Genomic DNA, 26,697 nt, shown 5'->3' on the forward strand with positions numbered 1-26,697 from the left:
TTATATCCAAAATAAGTTTTTCCAGAAATGTTTCTGAGCCTAATCACGCAACCTAGATAGGATAGGCACAGTAAAAGTTAAAGGTCAAAATGGGGGAATGTGTCTCCTAGGTGACAAGCGAGAAACATCAGATCAATGGCCTTTCCTACTCATGTGCATTATGTGGAGTATTTACGGTTAATTTCAATACGATTTAATATGAGCTGAAAACACAGCCCCCCTGCTAGCCCCAGGCAAGCGTTGATCCCTCGGAGGCGGAGGGAGGATTAACAGGCACCGCTCCTGCTGCTGGGCTGCAGACCAATGTCTCCAGGCAGGTCCCAGGTGGCGCAGGACGCTAAGCCGCAGGGCAGGACCCGCAGCCGAAGACGATGGCCAAGGGGAGGGTCGCAGCAAGCGGTGCTGGCGTCTGGGGTCACCCACGGGCACCTGGGGGCCTTGATCCTCCAAATGCAGGCAGGCTCCGGGCCACCCACTGGCACCCGAGGGACTTGATCTTCTGAAAGCAGGCAGGCACCGGCTTGGATGAGCCAACATCAGAAAGTCGAACTCTGGGCAGGGCCGAGGCGCAGCAGCAGTAGGGGCTGCAAAAACCAGCGCCCAAGATCAGGTGGCGCCTGAAGCAACTGTCAGGCCCCGGGCAGGTGAGAGGGGCAAAATGGCGCCGACACCAAATGGCATTGGCATCCACAGCCGCATAAAAGGTATCAGGCGAAGTGTCAGACCTCCGGGGGGCAGAGGAGGAGGAACCACCATCCAGGTGCTGGCTGCCGGGCTCCTGTCAGGTCCTCAGGGACACGGAGCGAAGGCGGCAGGCAGGGATGACCCGCCGACTCCTCTGGTCATCGGGAGAGACTACTTAAATGGCACCCACACACAGGGTTATCAACTGGCCTCAGGCAAGCCCAATCCCTTAAAGGCAGGCAGGCACAGGATCCACGGAACCAGAGGAGTCAATCAGCCATCTGGCAGCCGGACTCCAGGCAGGACCAAGGCGCAGCAGCGGTAGAGGCTGCGAAGACCAGTGCTGGAGATCAGGTGGTGCTGATAGCCGCTGCCGGGTCCCAGGCAGGTCAGAGAGGCAGCAGCGCCGGAGACTGCAAGAAGGCGCCGAATCCAAATGGCGTTGCCATCGACATCCGCCTTGCTGGTATCAGGCGAGACGTCGGACCTCCAGGGGCAGAGGAGGAGGACCCACCATCCAGGTGCTGGCAGCCGGGCTTCAGTCAGGTCCTCAGGGACACGGTACGACGTGGCAGGCAGGGGTGCCTCACTGACTCCTCTGGTCATTGGGAGAGACTCCGCAAATGGTGCCCATACACAGGGTCATCAACCGGCATCCGGCGATCCCAATCCCCTGGAGGCAGGCAGGCACGGGGGCCACGGGACTGGAGGAGCCAACAGGCCCAGAACCAAGGGCTCGCAGCAGTGTATAACCCACCCCCGTGGCAGAACAGCAATGTAGCAGGAGAACAGCCGAGCAGCACCGGACCCTGGGCAGCATATGCACAGGCCGGACCAGGAGCGGCCGCCGATCCAGCGGGTAGAATGGACGTCAGATTCAACTTTCTCCGTTTTCTTCAGTATGGCTGTGCAGTCCGGTCTTAGGGCAGGTGGGGGAAGAGGCCGGTGAGACATTTTTTACAGGGATATCTACCAAGTTGGTGATCCCCCAAACCGGGAGCTCATCGGGAGGCTCCTACTAGGCGGTCACTAGGAATTTCCAATTGAAATTAAATATGTTGGGAGCTGCATAGTTTCCAAGTACTTTTGATTTAACATCTGGGTACAGGCAGATTGCTTTAACAAAGCGGGATAAGAAGAGATGTAAATTAACCCCAGAGGGCCACATCCAATTTGAGGTAAAATCCTTTGGGTTAAAGAATGTCGCTTCTACCTTCCAGAAGTTGGTTTAGCAAGTTTCTGACTTGGATAGAGGCTTAGTGCCACATACCTGGATGGTAGTCTTCAGCTACAGTTGGGAGGACCATCTACATGAAGTATTTCAGATCCTGCAGCAGTCAGGCAGGACTATCAAGGACAGCAAGTGCCAAATAGGACAGGGATCTTTGGTCTACCTGGGTCACCAAGTAGACAGGGGCAAGGCACAGCCCCTCCAAGTGAAGGTTCAGCCTAGCATGGGTTGGGAACCCCTCAGGAATCAGACTGAGATGAGGGCCTTCCTAGGCCTCACTGGATATTACAGGAGGATTGTCAAGGACTATGCACCATTATTGTTCCCTAAACTAAGCTGACTTCTAAGAAGCATCCCAAGAAGGTAGTCTGGATGGAGGTCTGTAGAAAAGCCTTTGATACCCTTAAGGAGGCCATGTCAACCGAACAAGTACTCAATGTCCTGACTCCTTCAAAAAGTGTAACTGAAGAGGATCTAGACTAACCAGCAACCTTTATTAAGAGGATGCTACTTCCCAGGGAACACAGGGCAGTGCAATTGAGTAGGAAGCTTTTGCTGTGGTCTGGTCACTGAAGAAGTTGTGATGATACTCCTTTGGGACTAACATCTGGGGACAAATAGACCACAGACCCCTCAGATGGATAATGCAGATGAGGGGTGAGAACTTCAAACTGTTGAGGTGGTCCATCTCCCTACAGGAATTAACTTTACAGGGTAGACACTGTCCTGTGGCTGACCACTCCAATGCTGATGGTTTTTCTAGGTTCTTCTGCCTTAGTGTTCAGATCTCTCATGAGGGTGAGTAGTTCTCCCTACTTTCAGCCATAGGGGGAGCATTTTAGACCTGACATCAGTGATGTGACCTTCCCTCAACATTTTGCCTTCACCTCTCCGGTTTTCTGGATACGTTTTTGTTGGCATTAGGCCTCTTTACCACTGCTAACTAGCGCTAATGTGCTAGTGCTCTCTTCATAAAATATGGAGAAATTGGCCTATACCTGATTGGCATGTTTAGTTTACTTAAATGTCCCTACATTGGTACTACATGTCCCAAGAGTATGTACTTTAAATGCTACTTATAATATGGAATTGGATGTATTTGTCAACAAAAAGGATAACACGTCCTTTTTAATAGATTTACCCCTGGTGAGCTGCACATAAACCTCGACTTGCAAATATATAGTCAAACAGGTCTTCAGACTGAGGCCTGGCTTTGTCAATAGATGGGTCACAGGTAGGAGGATGTGTAGCTGGCAGGCAAACACAGACCATAAAAATGTGATCCATCCCACAGAGAGGCGCTGCAACATGACAAAGGGTCAAATGAGATTGCCCCAATAAAGCACTTATGGCATGAAGGGGTACGTGCATTCTAAAAAACACCATAAAGTCAGATGCAACAAAAGTTAGGAACACATACCAATCATGGTCTAGCGCACATAGTGATCACGCGTTCCCCATGCTGGACATCTGGGCGCGTTCATCATCTGGCTACACTGTGTCCACACAAGTTCGATACTCACAAGTGGTAACCATTATACAATTAATTTATGACTCCAAAGGCAGCAACCAACATTCCTCGTCATATATGGTTCACCAAAGAACTTTACAACCTGCTTAAAATTGTATTTAACCACTTGGATGCTAAGGCCACCTCTGGCTCTTCAATGTAATTTCCATTGAAGTCAATGGAAACTCCATGACGAGCTGGGCTCGTCATGAGCGTCGAAGGGGTTAAGAAAGATGCAACTGAATGTAAACTTAGGCAGTCCTACAACACTGTGCCTGTAATTGTTCTCCCTGCCAAAACGTTTAATTAAACAAACTGGTCCTGTTTTGCCAAAAGCCTCTTGCCTTCTGTTTTGTTTAAGGGATTTGATACTGAGCAACACTACTACTGGGCCTGATGAATTCATTTGAAAATGCCAATTCGACCCAGCAAAATAATCCTTTTCTTAACTACCTGGTGCACATCAGTGCACCAGGCCCAAGACGCACAACCTTCAGGTGTAGGCCAATACAAAAAAAAAATGAGTCCAATTTAATCCAAGTAACCCTTAGTATTCAGTTTTGTATTCTTCTGTCTTAAATGGTTTCAAAATTGATAGAACGGCAACGTGAATACAATTTTCAAATCCATGTGAAATGCCCATCCAGGCTTATTTCAGTAACATGTCGAAATTCACAATTCATACGAAGTAACCATGATGACGTTCACTCAATGCATTTGGGGCAACAAAACCCTATGTCAGGCGTAAGGTATGTATGGAAATGTACTCTAAATCTGCTAGAGTGTGAATACACCAATGTAACAATGCTGTAACCAACAGTATGGTCAACCACTACAGCATTCATAAAACATGCAAAATTCTTTGTCAGACGAGCTGGCCGTTAACGAACCCTTCATGAACGTAGCAGGTAAAAATGCATTGGATGTGAGTCATCATAATTACTTAGGAGATATTGTGAAGCCTAATGGAGCCCTCTACAGGTCCAGCTTGCAGATTCATCCCACTGGAGGTTTTCAGCTTCCACAAAGTTTAGGTCTGAAAGTAAAAATGTTCAATGGGCTTGATGACAACAGGCTCCCCACAGTCGATGACGGCCTCCTTTACCTGGAAACATGGCCTTTCTCATTCAAAGCTTTTTCCTGACGTCATCGACTAATAGACCAATATTTCTTCCAGTGCTACTCATTGATGATGACTGCTCCGACAGAGCATACTGCTTTACCATGCTGAACTCTACCTTCTCCTGGACTTTTCTTCCAAGATGGACCCAACCCACCTTGAGTATTCAACCTGCGCTCGATCATGGTCGACCTTAACTTTTGACTTTGTATTGGTCTCACACAACCAGGTTTATGTGGTTGGCACTTTGATCTTTTAGGTGCCAGATTTTCCTAAAAGTTTTAGAAATTCATAACTCCAGTTCTAAGGATTGGATTCAATTTGTTTTGGTTTTTGGTGATATTTATTCAAATATTTGCTTTTTTTTACAAATTGGTTTGGGATTTTACCTGTGTTGTGTTTTTACTTTATTACTGTTTGTGTGCTGCATAAAAACTTGTGCAAATTGCCTCGAAGTAGAGCCTGACTGCTTTTGTGCCAATGTACCAGCGGGTTAAGCACAGGATAATTTATTGACTTCTGTTGTTCTCCCTGACTAGGATTGTGGTTGTTGCCTAAATGGGGGGTTCAACCCCCCCAACTATAACCCAATTTCTTGCAGCCACATAACTGTAGAAGGGCCACCATATGGGTAATAATAACATTAAAAGGATTAGGCTGAGTGAAGACACAGGAAAAAGGTCTCAAAACTGTTTTTTCAGGCCAGTGTCGGGTTCATGATCATTAGAAGGCGACATCATTCTTTGTGTAGTCTAGTTTTGAAGGATCATCCTCACGTCTGAAACAGTCTGGGGCATTCCGAGGCCTTTTTTAGAATCAGGCCCAAACACAACCGACGACCCAGGCGGGGCAAAAAGTCAGGAAAAAGAAACAGACAATCAACAATCCACAAAGGTCAAAGCGAAAACGAGGAAGAATCGTTAGTTAATAACATCTCTGACACTGCACTTAAGGAACATGAGATCAACGTTCTCCATAAGGGCATGTCATTCATTCCCACCAATGATACCAATCTACTTGAACTTGATGTGAGTACATTTAAGTTAACCCGTAAACTCCGTTTAAAATACTTTTTTGAAAAAGTAGTGGAACCCTCAACGGACATCAAACCAGACTTGCTATTAGGTCTAAGACCACCCAGCACGTATATGCCTCCATGTAGCCACAAGAGCATCGACACCTTCGAGACGTTGGTCAAACAAGACATCTCTAAAATAAATTTCCGCAAGAAACGTAAACAAAACCTAACCATCAAAGATAAGGACACCTTAAAGAAGATCGCAAATAACACCTCAATAAAATGCCTGAAAGCCGATAAAGGAGGGGCTCTAGTCATCTTGAACACAAGTCTTTACAACCAAAGAATCATGGAACATATTCAGGATCCAGACACATATATGTTGTTAAGTGGGAACCCCACAATGGAATTTAAAACTAACCTGATGTTATTGATTTCAAAAGCCTGCGATGAGGAGATCATAGATGAGAGAACAAAAAAATTCCTCATTGTAGAACATCCCAGGAGCCCCACCATAACTATGCTACCAAAGATTCACAAAAACTTGAGAGACCCACCTTTCCGCCCAATTGTGTCCACAAGAGGATCAATACACGAACCCACTGGAAAATTTATTGATCGATATCTCCAACCACTTGTGACCAACTTAAGAAGTCATATCAAGGACACCACTGACTTTCTCATCAAAATGTCTCCAATATCCGTCCATGAAAATGAACAAATCATTTTATGTACAGCCCATGTCAAAAGTCTTTACACCTCAATTCCCCATGGGGGTGGCATTGAGGCAGTAGAAAAAGCCCTACTCAACAGCAACATAGCGGAACCACTTCAAACTTTCATCTTGGAGTTAATGATGTTCACCCTCTACAACAGCTACTTCTCACATGAACAGAAATGGGATCTACAGGGGCCGGAATGGCCATGGGAAATTGTGCAGCACCTTCCTATGCTAATATTTACATGGGCGACTTTGAATCTAACTATATCTACTCTGACAGCAATTGGACTGACAATCTGAAATTCTATGCTCGGTACATAGATGACCTATTTTTCGTGTGGAAAGACACACGGGAAAGTTTGGAAACCGCTCTCATGACACTGAACTCTTATGACAATCGAATCGAACTCACCTGGAATATCAACAGCGAGGAAATAACCTTCCTTGATGTGCTTATAAGATCAACATCCCAAGGCTTACAAACCGACCTATACCGAAAAAACACAGATCGTAACAATACACTACATTTTGCTAGCTTTCACCAAAACTCCCTGAAAAAACACCTCCACTTCAGCCAATTACTAAGGGTCAAACGCATCGTTTCGGATCCCAACATCAGCACACAGCAGATGGAAACCATGGCCAAAAGATTTTTGAAGCGTGGATACCCGAAAGCCACCATCGATGAAGCCATAACCCATGTATCCACCATCTCAAGATCACAAGCCCTACAAGGGACAATCAAGAAGGATAACAAGAGAACAGTACTTGTTAGCAAATACTCGACTTCCAGCCACATGTACAGAAGCATCATCATAAAACATTGGCGCATCCTATCCTCAGAACCAGATTTTGGCGATCTCTTCAAAGAAACACCGATCTTCGCATACACCCGGGCAAAGAACATCAAAGAGACCTTGTCCAACAAAATAGAACAACAATGCATTTACACCGGCACACGTCCGTGCCATCATTGCAACAATTGCAATAACATTATAAAAGGGAATACCATCACCCACCCCATGAGGGGATTTGATATCAAACTGAGAGTTAACGCAACATGCGATTCAAGCAACCTGATCTACCTATTGAAATGCCCGTGCGGCATGATTTATGTGGGCAAAACAACCAGAAAAATAAAAACCCGCATCAATGAACAAAAGTCAAACATTAGGACCAAAAACCCTAAATCCAACATTGCTGTCCATTTCAGCAAGGCAAACCACAACATTGCACAGCTGAAATTCATTGTCCTTGAGATGGTATTTAAAAAAGAAGGAATGGACATTAATAAAACTCTGCTCCAGAGAGAAACTTCTTGGATTTATAGACTACAAGCCATGAGGCCCCATGGCCTCAATGACCGGTTGGAACTAAGCTGTTACCTATAGTACCCTTGGGGTACTTGATTCGCATTTTGCTACAATGATCTGTTTGCCAACGCTTGCACCTTCATAAGCCACTGTTTATACATGCATCTTGTTATCACAATGTGTTTGTCAACCTCCTAGACCTATCCATTTGTCACCGCATATACTTTGTGCACATCCTTAACATGTAACTTCACCACTCTAAGATGGCGGCCCGTCGGGCACCAACCACTTAGTCCGCTTTCGATTTCTATCACTACCCACCCGAGTTACCTGAGCACTTCGAACCTTCCCGCGAGTGATCCACACGGAACCTTTGCGGACTCTGCAACGTCGTCAGCCTTCCTCACGACCACTTCTAATCCACCCAGTAAGTCTTCCCTTCACTTCCCTCGAATTAATTACACCTACGTCGGCACCACGTTTCTCTAACATCCGTGCTTTCACTTGTCATTCCAGATCACCTGATCGGAGGAATGTACCGCGACCGTTAACCGTGAGTCTTGAACTGCACACGGACCATGACCCTTCGCATGAGCATGCTATCGTAATCTTCCACACACCTGGTTTTTCTTTGGACTTATTCCTCTGTTTGTGACCAATGCTCCTCCACTCGTCTTAATGCCTGACGACAAACTACTATGTGCACCTCGTTTTTTCAGACTTAGCTGTTACACATATTTAACACTTCTGCACCTAGGAGGTCCCAAGCATGACACAGCACACCCCGGGACGCATGAAACTCCAATGTTTGTTTATAATTTGATGTAATTTAAAGACATGATGTAATCTAGGACACACCGATGAGTACGTTATTTTGCTTTTTCTTTACAGTGCTCCTTGACAAAGAGCCAATGGGCTCGAAATGCATCGGAGCTCGTACATTTAACTTGAATGTCACCATTGAAAGTGGAAAATTAATATGATTACCGAATCACTGAGAACATATCAGTTTGAATTATATGATGAATAAACTGTGGATTTCTTGAACTCATCCAATTATCCGTTGGAATTGAATGTCTCTTGACAAACGAACCATTATTGTGTGCCCAAATGCAGGGATGCATTTACACTTGAGGTAATGCACTTACCCCTTCATTGCATTTAGAGTGAGCACATTAAACAAAATCTAGCGAATATCAGAAATCAGTAGAGGGCAGAAGTGATGAGCAGGTCTTAGCGTGGAGGGATAGGCCAAGCGAAATAATGTGTAGAACTGTTTACTGGAAAGAGTATTCTGGTTAGATACTGTAAATCTGAAATACCCCATTTTTATAGAATCCAGAGGATGTGGTCCAAAACCAAACAAGGCTTTAGCTATGGGAAAGGAACATCAATATCTTACTGAAATAAAAAGAAAATGAGAGATTAGGTATTACAAATTATGAGAGGTGATCCGTGGCAAACAAGAGTCCATATGTTGTAGCTGATTTAAGGCTCTGCCAGTAAGTATCCACCCATGATTAGATTTTTGGCATGATTGGCCTGGCTCTGTATTATGCTGGGCCACACAACATACTCTGGACTGCTCACCATTTATTTTATTTATGGAGTTTTATTTAGCACAAGGGTATCAGATTGCTTTACTGATGTTCAGAAGGAAGAGACAAGAAGAGAAAACAACATAATCAAGAGAGGACCCCAATGTAGTAGTCGACAAGTTGAGGTTTTCATAGTTTTCCTACTCTTACCTCCACTTAAATGGCAAAGACTATACCTTCAAAGAACCTTTGATGAGAGAGCCACTATGTCTGGGTTCGGAGTGCTGCTCTGTGCTGCCGTTCCATATCAATTTTCAGATCGTGTGTAGACCAGAGACCGCAGTGTGTGAACTATATGCTTTGCATGTGGAAAGTAAAGCATTATCCTACCAAATATACAGACAAATTCTATTCCACAGCTGAGCGGCAAAGATTCAGCAGCAATGAGTATTTTCACAAGGTAACAAAAGCAGCTTTTTAGAACTTGTAATATTACCTTTGATGTAGGCTTTCGTTTTCTGCTTGTCGGCCAGTGCACTGCCCCACAGCCCTAAAATTAATCGAGTAAAGCAGATATACAAATTAAAATGTCATACATTCCCAGAATTAACATACAAGACATCCATGCACTTCAAGTGTTGTGGGAAAACTAGACATTGGCGCACATTGGTAAGATGTATTTAGTGAGCACAGCTAATAAACAAGCTGGGAGGTAAGGGGGTAAAACAAAAGTGTGGCCAGGTGTGGACCTCATAAGTATTTATTGAGGCTCTGCATTGACGTTCAAGAGTATGACTGATGTCAAAATTGTGTTACTCAGTTATCAGTGAAAAACATTTCTTAATAGATCTGCAGATTCAAACTGCAAGAGACACTTATTCAGGTCCACTGTTATCCCAATAGTAGTTCCTACTCTGATGAAATGTAAACTCGCATATTGAGTGCGATATTCTGCAAGTCTGAACACCACAGTTCCTAGCATATTGAACGGCTATTTGATCTGAACTATTAACAATTTCCTTAAAAAAAGATAAGAGTATATATTTTCAAACCACAAACAGAACAATGGAGAACCAATGTGCATAGCTATAACTGAAAATTAGCGAGATTTCCATAGAATGTAAAACATAACAGAGTGGCAGAAAGACCAGACACCTCTTTCAGAAGACTTTGATTGAAGTGCTAGTTTTACTTTTTCCTCCCTTCAAATTTCCCTGGAAAAATTAAACCACAACCAAAAACTAATCTTTTTTCAGGCTGCGGATTGCAGTACAGCTCTCTAATTATCGTCTCCGATAGGGAGTTTGATATTTTCACTTCCCGAAATTCGAGAAGTTATTTAGCTGATTATTGATATTTTACAGATTTATATTAAATGTACATCTTGATAGTCAAGACACCACATTCTGTTCAAAAAGAGATGGGACTGGGGGTGGTTGAGCTTCAGATTTGGATTACTGTATGGGTTTAATTTGCATCCACCCAAAAATAGTTCTGTAGATGGGGAATATCAAAAGAAACGGATGACTCGTCTTCACCATCTCTTGGATGTCTTCCATTCATCTCATACCAATCAGTGTCGATAATATGCATGGCAATCGAAGACTTCGCAGCCAATTTAAATTCGGATGGACCGCATGTTGTTTCCCAATGAAGACAAAGTAAATTACTTCATTGCCCTGGTGGAGGGACTACTTGCCGGAATCATAAATTACCGGAAGCTGGCATTTATTTATAAAGCAGTCAGGAACCGCCTTCATGGGGGTTCCTGTCAATGCATTTTGCATTTTGGTGCAGGGCTCTGTCAACCTAATGGAGCTCTCCACCAGTTTTCTTTATTTTATTTTCAAAAAGAAAATCCTGAAACAAGATTTTCTCAACTGGATTTTCTTTTTTCGAAAATAAAAAAAAACTATTTAGCAGTTTTCACTGGCCCTTACATCTAGTGGTTTCCTGGCAGTGACAACTTCTTAATCAGGTGTGCAGAATTACACGTCTGTCTCAGACGGCTATTACTTCACAGGGCCGTCAGAGGGGTTTAATCACGGTGGAAACCGAGTAGTCTCCATTGTGATTAAACCGCCATCTAATCTCAATCAAGTGGGTAGATCATTACCTCGGTGGTAAGCATACCATATAGGCTTACCACCAAGATATAAATCGGGCCCTTAGTGTTTATTCAAGTTAAAACTTACTGAGCTTTTGACTCTTCGATACATTTCATCATCCCTTACTCTACTGATCCTTTTTGAGACGTTTTCATTGAGTAGAGTTCTGTCAAGTGGGCCATGATGATACATTGAAGAGTTTTACAGAGGTAGAAGCCCATCTCTGTTACTTGAATATGTTGGTCCAGCAGACACATCCTCTGCTTCACCTCATACCCCCACGTTTCTGCTCCCCCTCTTCCTTTTAATACGTCACACATTACCAGTCTGCTTTTACATATGGTCTATTTCCGTTAAGAACATTTAAAAGATCTAAAGTAAGTGCCTTAACTCCATGTACATTTTCTGTTGAAGAGGCATGTGAATAAAGGCTTTCCTAAATTTAAACTTAAAATGGCATAATTAATTTGCAAGTTAGATTACATTTCACAGATAAGGAACCTTAAATCAAAATGTATTTTAGAACAATGTTTAACATGATTGTATACCTATTAGCCTGTTTTATTTCTTAAAAAGTGCCTCTTTTCTTTTTGATTTGTTCTCTTTGGTATTTTCTGCACTACTGACACCTGCATGCACTTTAGTTTGAGTTTCTCCATTTCTCTCTCTTTCAATAGGTAAGTGACTTTTTTTATTAGAAGTTGTATTCAATGTTTTCTACTAGGGATTTTTGTCTTTACTCTGTTTTTGTCCGTTTTATGCTGTCCTGTCTGTGCTTGAGTCGTCTCACGTCCTCACTTTCCTGTTCAGGTACTCATTGACAAGCCTTTACTCCATGATATGTCCTACTCTTCATCATAGACAGGTCAATCATGATCCCCACTTCCTCTCTAATTTAGTTTCCTCATTTCCCTGTGCTGTTCGTACCTGGTGCAATTACTTATTTGAGTGGAAAGGCATTCAAACCCCATCAGGAAGGCTTACAACACACTCCTATTGGATGCAGGGAATGCAGCGCTTAGTGCACAAAATCGCTGTCATTTTTTTATTCGCTGTCCCTCTACTGCCAACGTCTACATCAAAAGCATGCTCCTGAAAATAATTTTCTTGGTCCTAATTCTTAACATATATTATTAGCTCATATCCAGATGTATTGCATTCGTTTTACGTGCAGGTTACCCTCCTAAATTTGTTTCCAATTTATCTAAACTATTGTGCTTATGCCGTCAAATGAGAGCTTATAACATATCTATTTTCTTTAATTATGTCAGACATTAATAAGTACATGTCAAAACATGTTGTACCTTGAAGGTAGCAGATCGTTTGCTCTGCTTTTATTGTTGCTAAATCTCCCTTGTTAAATTGGCTTCCAACCACTTCGGTTCTGATAAATGCTCCAAAATCAGGGAATCCAGCATCATGGGGGGTAAACTCGAACCAGGTTCCTGCAGGAAAAGGAACAAGGAAAGTTTGTACAACTGAAGAGTTTCATCCAAACCTTTAAGTACTGTAAGTTAATTTATAAACTCGTTTCATATTTGTACGAATGTGTGCCATCCTTTCACAAGTAGTTTCACTGTTATAAATGGACTTTTACAGCTTCAAAAAGAAAAGTTCAAGACTTCTGAAAACACCAATTTACAGACTCAGTATTTGCTCTTATTTCCAACAACAAATTACACTTACTACTAAAGAAATATTTATTTGTGTGATGACTGTAATATGGGTTTCTCTAGTTTTTGGAAATGTCTTCAACACCCACAGATAGTTTTACATGGCGACTTTTTGAATGCAAGCAACGTGGCCATCTTTGATGAGGGGTTAAAATGTAACAATCCCATTCCTTAGTGCCCACCACCTGTGGAAGCACATGTGCACTGGAGAGTGGCCATGTTGAAATGGTGAAAAAACGTTTCTAAATGGCAGTCTTCCAATAGTGTGGTCGGTGGCAAAAAAATCAGTAAAAGGAAGTGAGAGAGAGTTTGCGGCAGAAGGAGAGAAGTCAGAGTGCTAGCAAAAAATTGAGAGGGGTGTAGGAACTTAATGGGGACGTTTGGGGGCAACAGATGAGCTGGGGAAGGAAGGAACAGAGAGTAAGAGGAGTGGGGGACATGAAAGGGAAAGCTGCCAATAAAGGACAGAGCAAGAAACCACAACCTCAGTAAAGAAGTCCTGAAGGTAAAAGAAGCAATCATTGGCAACGCCAATAAGTCTCACCAATGTAAGAGCTATTGGCTTTGCCAATATGTAATAGCCATATTGTACACCAGTGTGTATGTTATGCAGCATGGCTTAAAATTAGTGCATCATAGGAGAGTGGTGTGGGGTGTTGTAAAGTGAAGTGGAGTGTCATGGAGTGGTGTAGGGAGAAGAGCGTTGTAGAGGGAAGGGCGTAGAGTGGAGTAGAGTTGATTGGAGTAGTGTGTCGCTGAATGGGGTGGCACAGAGTGTTGGCAACTGGTGTAGAGTGGAGTTGCATCGAGTGTCATGGAGTGGCGCAGAGATGAGTAACGTAGAGGGTGTCATATAGAGTGGAGTAGAGCAGTGGTTCTTAACCTGTGGTCGGGGGACCAATGTGGGTCCACACACCCTACTAAGGGGGGCTATGACTGCTTGAAAAATGAAATAATGTTAACAGATTACTAAAGTGTATATAAGTAAAAAGCAAAAGGTAAAATTGAACATTTGAAAATATTTTGTAAACGGGAACGCATTTGAAATTGAAGTTATAATATATGCTGATGTCCTCAGGTTCATTTTTTATTTTTTTTTTATTATTTTTTTATTGAGAGTTCAAATATAACAATACAATATAGGAAACAAGACACAGTTGAAATCCAAAAATACAGTACGAGAAAGAAGAATATTAAAAACATCCATGCAATTTGTTATTTTAACATTTAAATTATAAAGTGCAGAGTTGTGTAAGAGCAAACAATCAATCGACTGTCACTGATATTCAGAAGATTTTGTTAGAATTAAAACCGTACGTAGCAGTTAAATACAATGTGCGTCTTCTCAGTTAATATTTCATAGCTAAGTTATAAAGTGCAGCCTGCGGAGTCGAGACAATCATAATAGACTAAAATATTTTCAGGAGAGTATGGATCTGGTTTAGTAGTAACAAGACACATTTAAGAATCAAAGACAATCCAATATTTATCATATTTTTTGAGAGCCCCTGATCTTAAAGCATATTTTCTTTCCCTACCCTGGATTCAAAGTAATTTTGCCTTCCATGCCTGGAAGGATGGAACGAGATCTGTTTTCCAGGACTGTAATATAAGGGATTTAGCTATTAAAGAAGCTATAAAAAGGGACTCGTCATGTTGGGTGTGAATAGGAGAGCAGCCTAAGAGGGGAATTAGGTCATCGAATACAATATTAGTTTTAAGGACAATTGAGAGATATTTTTCTATTTCCTTCCATAATACCTGGATTTTTGGACACTCCCAGACAATGTGTTTCCAAGTGCATTTTCCTTCACATCGGAAGCATTTGTCGGCTACTTGGGGGAAAATATTATGTAAAAAGGACGGAGTTCTATATATTAACCATTTATTATAAAATTGCATACGTTTAAAATTTGCTCCTCGAAAAATGGTTTTATTAAATTTATTTATTTTATCCCATACCTGTTGATTAATTGTAATATCTTCCCTGTTTTTCCATCTTTCAGTAATCCTGCTGTAAAAGTCCTGTTCTTTACTTTCTTTTAACAATTTAATCCAGATACTCATTTTCTTTTGTATTTTGTTATTGAGGATAGTGGAAATATTTTCTTTATTAAATAAATTTCCTATATTGAGTTTTTCAGGTTTTGGATTTATCCTGATAAAGGACCAGTTCAGCGTAAAGTGCGAGTGGATTAACTGGCTATAGATTTCATCCCAAGTTTCCACCTATTACCCAACAGGAAGTCTTCAATTTTCTCAAAGCCATTCTCTTTCCAGAGAGTTAATATATTTTTGTCCATACAGCCAGCATCTCCCAAGCTAAAATTTATTAAATTCGTCTTATTACTTAAATTAGGTAAGTCATAACATTTTAAAAACTGAGTTTTCACCTTAAAAATCCACTGCAGGGATTTATATCGTACTTTTTTTGGATATTCGCGTGGTTCTGACCGGATCATAGATTTTTTTCTCCAACAACATCCTTTTCATAGAAAAATCATCTGTCTCATGAGAATCTAAATCAAAAAACATGTAACTATAATGTGCAAAAGACGCAAAATAATATTCTCTAATATTTGGAAGGGACAGCCCTCCTTGTGTGGATGATAAATATAAAGTGCTCAGTGCAAGTCTGGGAGATTTTTTTGCCCATAAGAAAGAGGAGATCAAAGCTTCTACTTTTTTAAAGTAAGAGGCCTGGATTGCGCAGGGAGCTGCACTAAAAAGGAAATTAAAAAGGTGTAACACCGACATTCGAATTAACTATGCCCGCCCCATAAGAGACAGGGTAAGTAAATTCAAACGATCGAAAAGTGAGCCCACCTTTTTTAATAAGGGTAAAAAATTAAGTGAAAAAGGTCATCTAGGCTATCCGATACAAATATTCCAAGATATCTCTTTGGATCCATGTTATATGTCCGCCTGAATTCTGGAGCTAAAGTGTCTATAGTGCAGTTAACTAGAATAATTTCCGTTTTGTTTACATTAATTTTATAACCCCCTAGTTTTTGAAAATCAGAGAAATTGTTTAAAATCTTCAGTTGACTTGAGGGTTTGGGGTCTATGTAAAGGGCAATATCATCCGCATATAATTTTATGTTTGTCATTCCTAATATCGGGGCAGTGTCAGCTTTAGTATTCCTGATGGCGATCGCCAGAGCCTCAATAAATGATGCGAATAAAATTGGCGACAAAGGGTATCCTTGTCGCGTGCCTCTAGTGACCTTACAAGACCCAATATTAGTATTATTGACGACAATTTGTGCCCTAGAATTCATATACAATTGTCGTAAAAGAGAGATAAAAACATTTGGGAAATTAAAACTACGTAAAATTGCAAACAGGCAATCCCAAGACACTAGATCGAAGGCTTTCTCCGCATCTAAAAACCAAATTTGAGCCTTCACCTTATTAGTTTTAAAATAATCTAGTGCCTCCAATAAAAATGTAGTGTTGGAATGGAGATGCCTGCCTGCAATAAAACCACACTGATGGTGGGCTACCAGAGATCCTACTATTTTATTTAATCGATTTGCTAAAAGTTTTGTAAACATTTTGTAATCTGTATTTAGAAGGCTAATCGGTCGGTATGAATTTATATTTTCCTTGTCCTTTCCTTTTTTTAAAATACTGACCACCACCGCTGTATGAAAGGAGTCCGGTGGGGGACTTCCTTGAAGTAAGTTATTAACTAATTTCAGAAGTTCTTTACGTAATGTTCCCCCAGATTTTTTAAAAAATTCAATGGGAAGGCCATCCTCACCATTGGCCTTGCCATTGGGGAAGGACTCTATCAATTCATCTAATTCTAATAGTGTGAAGTCGTGTGTAAGATAGTTCTTACCCTCAGCATCTATTTTAGGTATTTCAAGTGGCTGTAGAAATTCCATTATAGAGTCAGGTGTAGCCCCCTCAGTCGCTTGATATATCCCCTCATAGTGTTTTAAAAACAGCTCACCGATAGAAGTGGTGGTCTTAACTTGTATTTTAGTGATGGGTCTAATAACTGATCTATTCTATTGCGGACCTGCTTTTCTTTAGATTGCCAGGCCAGCAGCTTTCCTGTATACTCACTCTCCTCATATATCTTTTGTGCATGTAGGTTGCTATTTGTCTCGCCTAAATCATAATAAAAATCCTTCATCTTGCACTTCGCCTCATGGAGTTTGTGACCAGAGATCGTAGATCTGACCCTATAATGCTCTTGGGTTGCCTGTGAGAGTTCAGTTTGGAGTTTGGTTTTCTCCTCCCTTCTTGCCTTCAGCTTGGGAATTTCTTTAGATGTAATTATTCCACGTAGAGTGGCTTTAAATGCATCCCAAATTATATTTAATGGGGCTGTACCTCTATTCTGTGTAAAAAAAAATTCTATCTTTTCATTAATATCTGTGCACCATTGTTGGTCAAGGAGGTTAAGTTTATTAAAAGACCATCTACTTGTAGGCCTTGCTTCATAATTCCCCAATTTGACCTCCATGCAAAGAGCTGCGTGGTCTGAAAAAGCGTTAGGTAGATGGGCATGGTTGTATAATTCTAGGTCATGCGATGATAGAAAAAAATCTAGAGTTGACGCAGAATTATATTTTGCTGAGTGGTATGTATACTCTCGCTTAATAGGATTTAAATTTCGCCAATGGTCAATAACATCAAGGTCTACTTTGCAACTTTGGACAGCTAAGGCAACTTGGGGTTTATTCTGTCGGCGATCTTTCTTGGAGGAGTCCAATCAATCAATCAATCAATCAAAGCATTTATATAGCGCACTACTCACCCGGGGGTCTCAAGGCGCTAGGGGGGGGGTCCGCTACTGCTCGAACAGCCAGGTCTTGAGCTGCTTCCTGAAGGCGAGGTGGTCCTGGGTCAAGCGGAGGTGGGCCGGGAGGGAGTTCCAGGTCTTGGCGGCGAGGTAGGAGAAGGACCTTCCCCCTGTGGTGGCTCTTCGGATGCGGGGGACGGTGGCGAGGGCGTGGCCGGTCGATCGAAGCTGGCGTTTGGGAGCGTAGAAGTTGAGGCGGTTGTTGAGGTATCCTGGGCCTTCGTTGTGTAGGGCTTTGTGTGCGTGGGTGAGGAGGCGGAAGGTGATTCTCTTGTTGACCGGGAGCCAGTGCAGGTCTCTCAGGTGTCTGGAGATGTGGTTGCGACGGGGGATGTCCAGGATGAGTCGTGCTGAGGCGTTCTGGATCCGCTGGAGTCTCTTCTGGAGTTTGGCGGTGGTTCCGGCGTAGAGGGCGTTGCCGTAGTCCAGACGGCTGGTGACGAGGGCCTGGGTGACCGTCTTCCTTGTCTCGGTGGGGAGACAATCAAGGGTTTTGAAATAGATTAAAATCTCCCCCTCAAATTATTGGCCCAGAGAGACCAGTTAATGCCTGCTTTACCTGTAGAATAGCTTGAGGGTCGTCCAAAATTGGTGCATAGATTGTGGCAAGAATAACGTTGACATTGTTTAATTTACCGTGTGCAACTGCCCATCTACCTCTGGAATCTATGCACGTCCCTTCAAGATTAAAACCTACATGTCTCCCTATTAATATGGAAACTCCTCTCCGAGCCATCCCGGCAGGAGCAGATATGTTATAGCCCGCCCAGCTTTTAAAGAGTTTAGCTGACTCTGCCCGGTCTTTGTGATGAGTTTCTTGCAAATAGATGAAGTCTGGTATAAGGTTTTTCAACCAGCACTCAATAGCGTTCCTTTTGCATACGTTATTCAGGCCATTAGCATTAAAAGAAATAAATGTCACCGTGTTATTTGATGTTCAAGATATTGGACGTAACCCTCAGCTAATGTGCAAGTGTGCAAATTTGCAAATGTACAATCAGCAGCAGCAGCATATATAACTAATAAATAATATATATATATATATATATTCCGAAAGTTGTCGCTTTGGCAAAAGAGCAGTTTGCCAACAGTGTCCAGCAACAAAGAGTCGACCCAGAAGTGCTGGTGCAAGGTGATTTTAATTACGTGAAGCCAGCGCTGCCGCCATGACGTGTTTCGCCGCCAGGGAGGCTTGATCACATGACAAACTACACATAATTAGCAAAGCTTTTAAAGTGACAGTGCAATCAAATGAATCATAGGCATGGAAAAAATACTATATAATGAAACGCTGCCCACGTGCAAATAGTCAAAGAATGCAAAAAATAAAGCAATTTTTTCAATGAAAAAAGCACAATCCGTGAAATCATGTAAACGGATTTCCTAGATAAAGGAGCATATTTGTAGGGCAAAGAAAACATGATGAAAAACCAACAAAAGTATATACACGACAATTAGTATCATCTATGTACACTATGGGTATTATCTCATAATCATGTTATGCCCAAAAGAAAATAGCTCAGTATATGAGTTAGCAGCGTTAATCCAAAGCCATATGACAATAGATATCAGAATAGAGCCCAAGTGGGCAAGTCACAATAAATGTCTGAACAGCCAAGAAAAGTGCATGAAGAAATAGTGCAAATATAGCAATAAAGTGCAAACAATATGATTGAAAATTCTCTGATGTTAAAATTCGTACCAAAATATTTACAAATTGAAGAGGAATACATTCATCAATATATACAATTACAGAAATTTGGAAACAACAAACCTAGAACAACGAATATCACATTATCCGGACAGGTCTTATGAATAAACTCCTAAATCCTAAAGGCAGGTATAAAGGTCCTCCCTGTCATTGAGGCCATTAGGATTCTTGGTGTTAAGCTCCAAGATGTATCTCGTCTCGAGGAGGCGGAGTTTGGCCTCACGGTCACCTCCCCTCCTCGATGGCTCGACACAATCAATTAAAAAGAATTGGAGTTTGTCAGGAATGCCTAGATGTTTCTCCTGAAAATGCCTGGCAACCGGATAGTTCTGATCATGCCCAGTATATATATATAACAATATAGAATAATAATATAATAGCAGCAGATATTCATAGAGATATTCATAAAAGAATCTAAATTTCAATGTGCAAATATGCAAGCGAGCAGCAAGAGTGTAAGGTGATGTTATTTGAGGAGTCTTGTCATTTGTTATGCAAAACATGCAGATAGACAACGCATTGTGAAATTTTGTCTTATATAAAAATTTAGAAATAGACCGCATAAGTATAAAATATCATCAGATAAAAATAGAATACCATTGTCTGTGCAAATATGCAATTAAGCAGCAGGATAGTACAAATAGCAGCACGGACTTGAAGGATTAAGCCCCCTCTAGTGCAAAATAAGCAAATATACTTAAAGAATCTTGTCATCTTATCATGATCTGTATGGGCAAAAGTGGCGAGTGCGAGATATTATTTGTGCAGGATAAAGAAAAAGAAAAAAAGAAAATAGAAGAATAACATTGCTCGTACCGAAGTCATGAAAGTGTGAAAAACATATTGCATTTGAACTCTCTTTTTTTTCCCTTTGCGACACCCCCCTTCACCCCCTTCCCTCCCCCCTTGAGTGATCCTCAGGTTCATTTGTGGGAGCAGTGCAAGTGTATAAAAGAGAGTACAGTGTGGACGATGAGTGCGCTCAGTTGATTTTAATAAAGTTCTAAGTTTCCCATTAAAATATATTTTTTTAAATATCTGTTTGTGTATATTTGATCATGTGTGCATGTGTGTAATGACTGCTTATTTCTGTATTTGTAATGTATTGTTTTGTGATTGAAATCATCAAAAACTCTTACAAATATGTTGGTCCCCAGATTCCTGTAATGAAGTATTGGGGGTTCCCCAGATACCATTAAGGATTCAGTGGGGGGCCTGGATATAAGGAACGATAAAGTGGGGCTCCACAAAAGTTAATAGGTTAAAAACTACTGGAATAGAGTGTTATAGAGTGGTGCACAGCGGAGTAGATTGTTTTAGAATGGAATTCCATGTAGTGGAGTAGTGTAGGGGAGAGGAACAGCATAGAGTGGAGTAGAGTGTTGTGGAGTCATGTGGTGTAGAGCGGCATACAGTGTCATAGAGCGGTGTCAGAGTGAAGTGGCATAAAGTGGAGTGCCACAGAGTGGAGTAGAGTAGTGGGTCATGGAATAGTGTGGAGAAAAGTGGCACGGAATGGCATAGAGGGAGTTGCGTAGAGTGTAGTAGAGTCAAGTGTTGTGGAGTGGAGTGGTATAAAGTGGAGTAGAGACCCATAGAGTGGAGCATAGCAGAGAGTAGTGTCATAGAGTGGCCTAGAGTAATGTGGTGTAAAGTACAGGGGTGCAGACTAGATTGGCGTAGAGTGCAATGGTGCAGAGTACAGTGGAGCCGAGTGCAATGGAGCAGAGTGCAGTGGAGCAGAGTGCAGTGGAGCAAAAAGCAGTGGCAGAGTGGAGTAGGTGCAGTGACAGAGCATAATGATGTTGAGTGCCACAGATTGGAGAGACATAGAGAACAATGGTGTACATTGACGTAGAGTGCAGTGGCCTACATAGCAGTGGAGCAAAGGAGAGTGGCAAGAGGAGAGAGGCAGAGAAGAGTGGTGCAAAGGAGAGTGGCATAGCATGCAGTGATGGAGAGTGAAGTGGCATAAAGTGTTGCAGAGTAGATGTTAGAAATTGGTTTTGTGGTTGGCAGAGGTATGCACCCTGTTCAAGCAGGAAGCAGAATCTTAGTCAGAGTAGTCAGTTACACACTTTAAATGAACCTGTGCTTACTGTCTGGTAGCTTGGCGCAGAGCAGTCATGCTTAACTTAAGAGGCAATATGTAGAGTATTTGTGCAACACTTCAAAATGCAACACAGTGAAAACACCACAAAAAGACTCCACAGTTTGAAAAAATTGAGAATATTTTATAAATAGAACTAGACCAAAATGACAAAAATCCAATCAGTAGAAGTCAAGATATGAATAATTTAAGATTAAATGCAAAAATATCACTTAGAAGCAGTAATCGCTGAAAGTGTTAATTGGTCACACTGGACTGGGACAAAAATAAGAGTTCGCACCAACCATGATGGGGCGCAGGCCGGATACAGGATCTATACAGGGCCCACTGAGCAAAAGTACCTTGATCCTAGTCGCCAGCAATGAGATGCATCAGTGATCCCCTTGCAGTTGGGGTGATGTGCCGGATTTCTCCACGCAATGGTGGTGATGCAATGGTTCTGTGAGCGATGTGCTAGTTCCAAGAATGATGCAAGAATCTGAATCAAGAATCTGATGCATTGGTTTCCTCATTATGTAGAAGCGATGTGCTGATCTTCTCCAGGCAATGGCAGTGATGCGTTGGTTCCGATACTGTAGTTCCAGATGGGATGTGGTGTTTCCAAGTGCAATGCGTTGATCTGCTACCCGCAATGGTGGGAATGTGTTGATTCAGATCTGTGCAACAAATTTGAGGCATTTCAAGCCAAAAAGCTTTTGGAGATACTTACTCCCTGGGATGTTGAGGTACGGATCCACCTATTAGCATGCAGATGGCCACTCAGTCACACCTACCCTTCCTTTATGTGTGACCGTCTAGAGGGAATTCAGGAATCCAGCTGTCACCAACACCAGATTTGTATTCCAGAGACAGATACCCAATGGTTACAGCCTAAGAGTGGCATTTTCAGAATTGAAATTTAAAAACCATCATCACCATAAGTTGTGTTTTTGCCTTACCCAATTAGAAATTCCACATACAAAATGTAAATTGGCAACCCAATGTTATCCTATGGGAGAGATAAGCCTTGCAACAGTGAAAAATGAACTTTAGAGTATTTCACTACCAGGGCATGTAAAACTAAGAAGTGCATGCACCTTTTTTAATACACTGCACACTGCCCATGGGCTGTCCAGGGCCTACCTAAATGGTGACCTATATCTAATAAAAAAGGAAGGTGTGGGTCTGGCAAATAGGTTAACTTTCCTGGTCGACATGGCAGTTTAAAACTGCTCACACAGGCTCTGCAGTGGCAGGACTGAGACATGTTAAATTTGCAACATAAGTGTGTGGCACAATGAGTGTTGCTGGCCCACTAGCATTAAACTGAAGGATCTGGGCACATATAGTGCACTTTACTAGTGATGTATAGATACAGATACATTAAATATGTCAATTGTGGATAAGCCAAGGTTACCTGGTTAGCAGTGTTAAAGTTCCCAATTTGCTAAAGTCGCAAAATATGTAAAATCTGAAGATCCGAAGGCAAAAAGTCAGGGGAAACCACACAAAGGATGCCAGGTTTTACAGTAGGTCATTGTGGTTCAGAGTGCAGTGATGCTGAGTAGATTGCATAGATTTCAGTGGCATGGAGTTCTTTGGTTTTTACTAAAGTGGTGTCTAGTGCATTGGCGTAGAGTGCAGGGGTATAGAGTAGAGTGACATAGAGTAGCCCAGTGTAGAGGGCAGGGGTGCACAGTTTAGTGGGGAGGAGTGCAGTGTTGCAGCATAGTATCTCATGGAGTGCATTGGTGCAGTGATGTATGGCAGAGTGGAGCAAAGTGCATTAGAATGGAGTGCAGTGGCATAGAGTGGTGCAAAGTAGAGTGGCAAAGAGAGCAGCAGCTTCGAGTACACTGGTGCATAGTAGAATAGAGTGCAGTAACACAGAGTACAATGGCATAGAGTGCAGTGGCATAAATTGCTGCAGATTATAGGGGTGAAGTGCAGATTCGCGTAGAGTGCAGTCACGTAGAAAGCAATGGTTTTGAGTAAAGTGGTGTAGAGTGCATTAGAGTAGGGGCTCAGAGTAGACTAGACTGGAGTGGCACAGAGTAGAGTGGGCTGGTGCCGAGTGGGATGGTGCTGAGCGCAGTGGTGTAGATGGTTTCAAAGTGTAGTTGTGGGGTGTACAGAAGAGTACAGTGGTGTGGAGTACAGTGGTGTTGAATGTAGAGTAGATTTGAGTTGCACAGAGTGGAATGGTATAAAGTGCACTGGTGTGGAGTGGTACAGAGTAGAATGCATTGATGTAGATGCAGTGAGATAGTGTGCAGTGTTTTAGAGTGGCGCAGAGTGGATTTGTACAATGCTGTGATGCAGTGTGGAGAGGGGTGAGGTGGAGTGGAGCAGAGAAGATTGGAGTGGCATAGAGGGGAATATGATGGTGTGGTATCACACTATCATTAAAGACAACACACCTTAAATTGAAATGGCCATTATATTTGGCCAGACATAAATTTTACTTATTAAAATATACTGCACAAAAACAATAATGTGTGGAAATGTTATCAACTAGTGTATTGATTTGTTTTGATTGCATTCAAATATTTCTTTCCACCACACTTCAGAATTGCCACAATTTGTGCTTCATTTATACTTTTCCAGTTCAGATATATTCTGAAATATTGGCATAGTTCATTAAGAGACATTTAAATGTTGTTGTGTGCAAGTAGTACAGCCTTCCTCAAACACGCCCCAATATCCAGCATGATTGTCAAATAAATGCTCTTACTTCAAAGTCAGAAAAAGAAAAGTAAACAAACACCAACCTCCCTGGAAGACAGAGCCCGAAATTTGATCTTTGTCTTTGAATGCACAACAAATGTGACAAGATAAGAACAATATTTCAACACCTGTTCACTGTATTCTTCCACCAGTACTGGATTTCTGTAAACAGGTATTTGGGCAAGGGAAGGGACAAATTCAAGCTGGGCAGCCTAAAACAAATAGAGCAAGCAAACAGAAAGCAAGCAAATGTGAGTTGCAAACCACAAAGCCAATGGCAATCCATGGGCCAAATGCATTCCCAAGGAAGCTTTCCAAATATCACCAAGATGTCATTTCCAACCCAAAAAAGCAGTTCCCTGATGCAAGCAACACCAGCATTGGAAGAGTACAAGTTAACTAATCAGAACGCTGCGAGACCAAACGCTCATGTGTAGGACTAACATATGAATAGGGAGAAAACCCATTGAATCAGGCCAAAATTCAAAGAGTAAATATAGAAGGCAATAGATTCTATACAGTCTACCGAGCCAGATAGACAATCCATACTAATATTATGAAGAGAAAGCCCAAACCTTTGAGGCGGATAATCTCAGTAACCACAGCACCAATCACAACACCCAATACAGCGTTGGAAAGGGCAGTTGTAGCAGAAGGACATAGGCTATGCAGACGGCCACCATATTTATTTATTTATTCTTTTTTTTTTTGCAGAGTTTTATATAGCGCAAACTTGACCCGAACTGAATCAGGTATCAGAGCGCTTAACAAAGCACCAGTTACGTTACATGAGGACACATATCCATTTTTGTTAGGCACAGGGAGATTAAGTGATTTGCCCTGAATCACAGGATGTTTGGCGTCGTTACCAAGACTCGAACCCAGATCCGAGGTCGAGTGCCTTAGCCGTTAGGCCAACTTCTCTATACATTTAAAAGGTAAAAGAACCGTGACAGCACAGTAGTCCCTTGTGGGCGTGTCTGTGTTGTGCTGTGGGCGTGAGCTGGGGCGTGACTAACGCTGGGGGCATGTGGTACGGCCATCACATCGTGGGGGCGTGTGTCCGCCCTTCATGCCATGTGAGTCGTACATACACGCACCAATTACGTTGCTGCGCAGCATCAAGGGGCACGCTGGGGGCGTGACACTCTGGGGGCGTGACACGCTGGGGGCGTGACACGCCGGCGGCGTGAGAAATGCTGGGGGCATGAGAAACGCTGGGGGGCTTGTGTCCGGCCTTCATGCCATGACTGGGTGTGAGTGTTTGATTGGTTCAGATGCTCCGTCCATCACCACCCCCTTTTGTACTGCTTTGTTCGCCATAAGTTGGCAGGGTATGCTCAGACGTGTGTCCCTTGCTCACTTTGCCACTGGATTCAAGCAAGCCTGGCTGAAGATGGCTGAAATGCCAGAAACCGGTCCTAGGAAGCTTGGTTCCGGTCCAGGGAAGGCATGGCTTGGCAGTTAGGGCTGGACTGTTTCCATGAGGCACAGGGTCAGACTGATTTACATATGGCCATGTCTGAACTGGGGTGGCAGAGTGGGCTAAAGAACGGTGCTGGATTAAATCCAGATCTGTTGACTGGGTGTGGGTGTTTGATTGGTTCAGATGCTCCGTCCATCACCACCCCCTTTTGTACCACTTTCTTCACCATAAGTTCGCAGGATATGCTCAGACGTGAGTCCCGTGCTCACTTTGCCACTGGATTCAAGCAAGCCTGGCTGAAGATGGCTGAAATGCCAGAAACCGGTCATAGGAAGCTTGTTTCCGGTCCAGGGAAGGCATGGCTTGGCAGTTCGGGCTGGACTTTTCCCATGAGGCACAGGTCAGACTGATTTGCATATGGCCATGTCTGAACTGGGGTGGCAGAGTGGGCTAAAGAACGGTGATGGATTAAACCCAGATCTGTTGACTGGCTGTGAGTGTTTGATTGGTTCAGATGCTCCGTCCATCACCAACCCTTTTGTACCGCATTGTTCGCCATACGTTGGCAGGGTATGCTCAGACGTGAGTCACTTGCTCACTTTGCCACTGGATTCAAGCAACCCTGGCTGAAGACGTCTGAAATGCCAGAAACTGGTCCTAGGAAGCTTGATTCCGGTCCACGGAAGGCATGGCTTGGCAGTTCGGGCTGGACTGTTCCCATGAGGCACAGGGTTAGACTGATTTGCATATGGCTATGTCTGAACTGGGGTGGCAGAGTGGGCTAAAGAACGGTGATGGATTAAACCCAGATCTGTTGACTGGGTGTGAGTGTTTGATTGGTTCAGATGCTCCGTCCATCACCACCCCCCTTTTGTATAACTTAAAAGCTAAGCAGGCTATCATACCCCTGCACAAATCTTGTGAGAATTACTTCGGATGTGAGTCTCAAAAGCACCGATATTTTACCTAGGCAGGTGTTAGACCTGTCATCATTGGCGTGAGTCTCCCT

The 26,697-nt window shown here is 42.6% G+C and overlaps 1 protein-coding gene across 4 annotated transcripts in view; it reads right to left on the bottom strand.

The window, feature by feature from the left end:
• LOC144755650 (cytosolic phospholipase A2 gamma-like) overlaps window positions 1-26,697 on the bottom strand; it is a 553,672-nt gene that overhangs the window by 298,447 nt on the left and 228,528 nt on the right. For all 4 annotated transcript variants that reach the window (XM_078644802.1, XM_078644804.1, XM_078644801.1 and 1 more), the window contains 2 exons: window positions 12,548-12,688; window positions 9,632-9,685 (listed from right to left, as the gene is read on the bottom strand). In XM_078644802.1, the coding sequence (XP_078500928.1) occupies window positions 9,632-9,685; window positions 12,548-12,688 (195 nt within the window). The remainder of the gene's footprint in view (window positions 1-9,631; window positions 9,686-12,547; window positions 12,689-26,697) is intronic.

The sequence above is a fragment of the Lissotriton helveticus genome, chromosome 5_1, assembly GCF_964261635.1.
Source record: "Lissotriton helveticus chromosome 5_1, aLisHel1.1, whole genome shotgun sequence".
NCBI classification, from domain to species: Eukaryota; Metazoa; Chordata; class Amphibia; order Caudata; family Salamandridae; genus Lissotriton; species Lissotriton helveticus.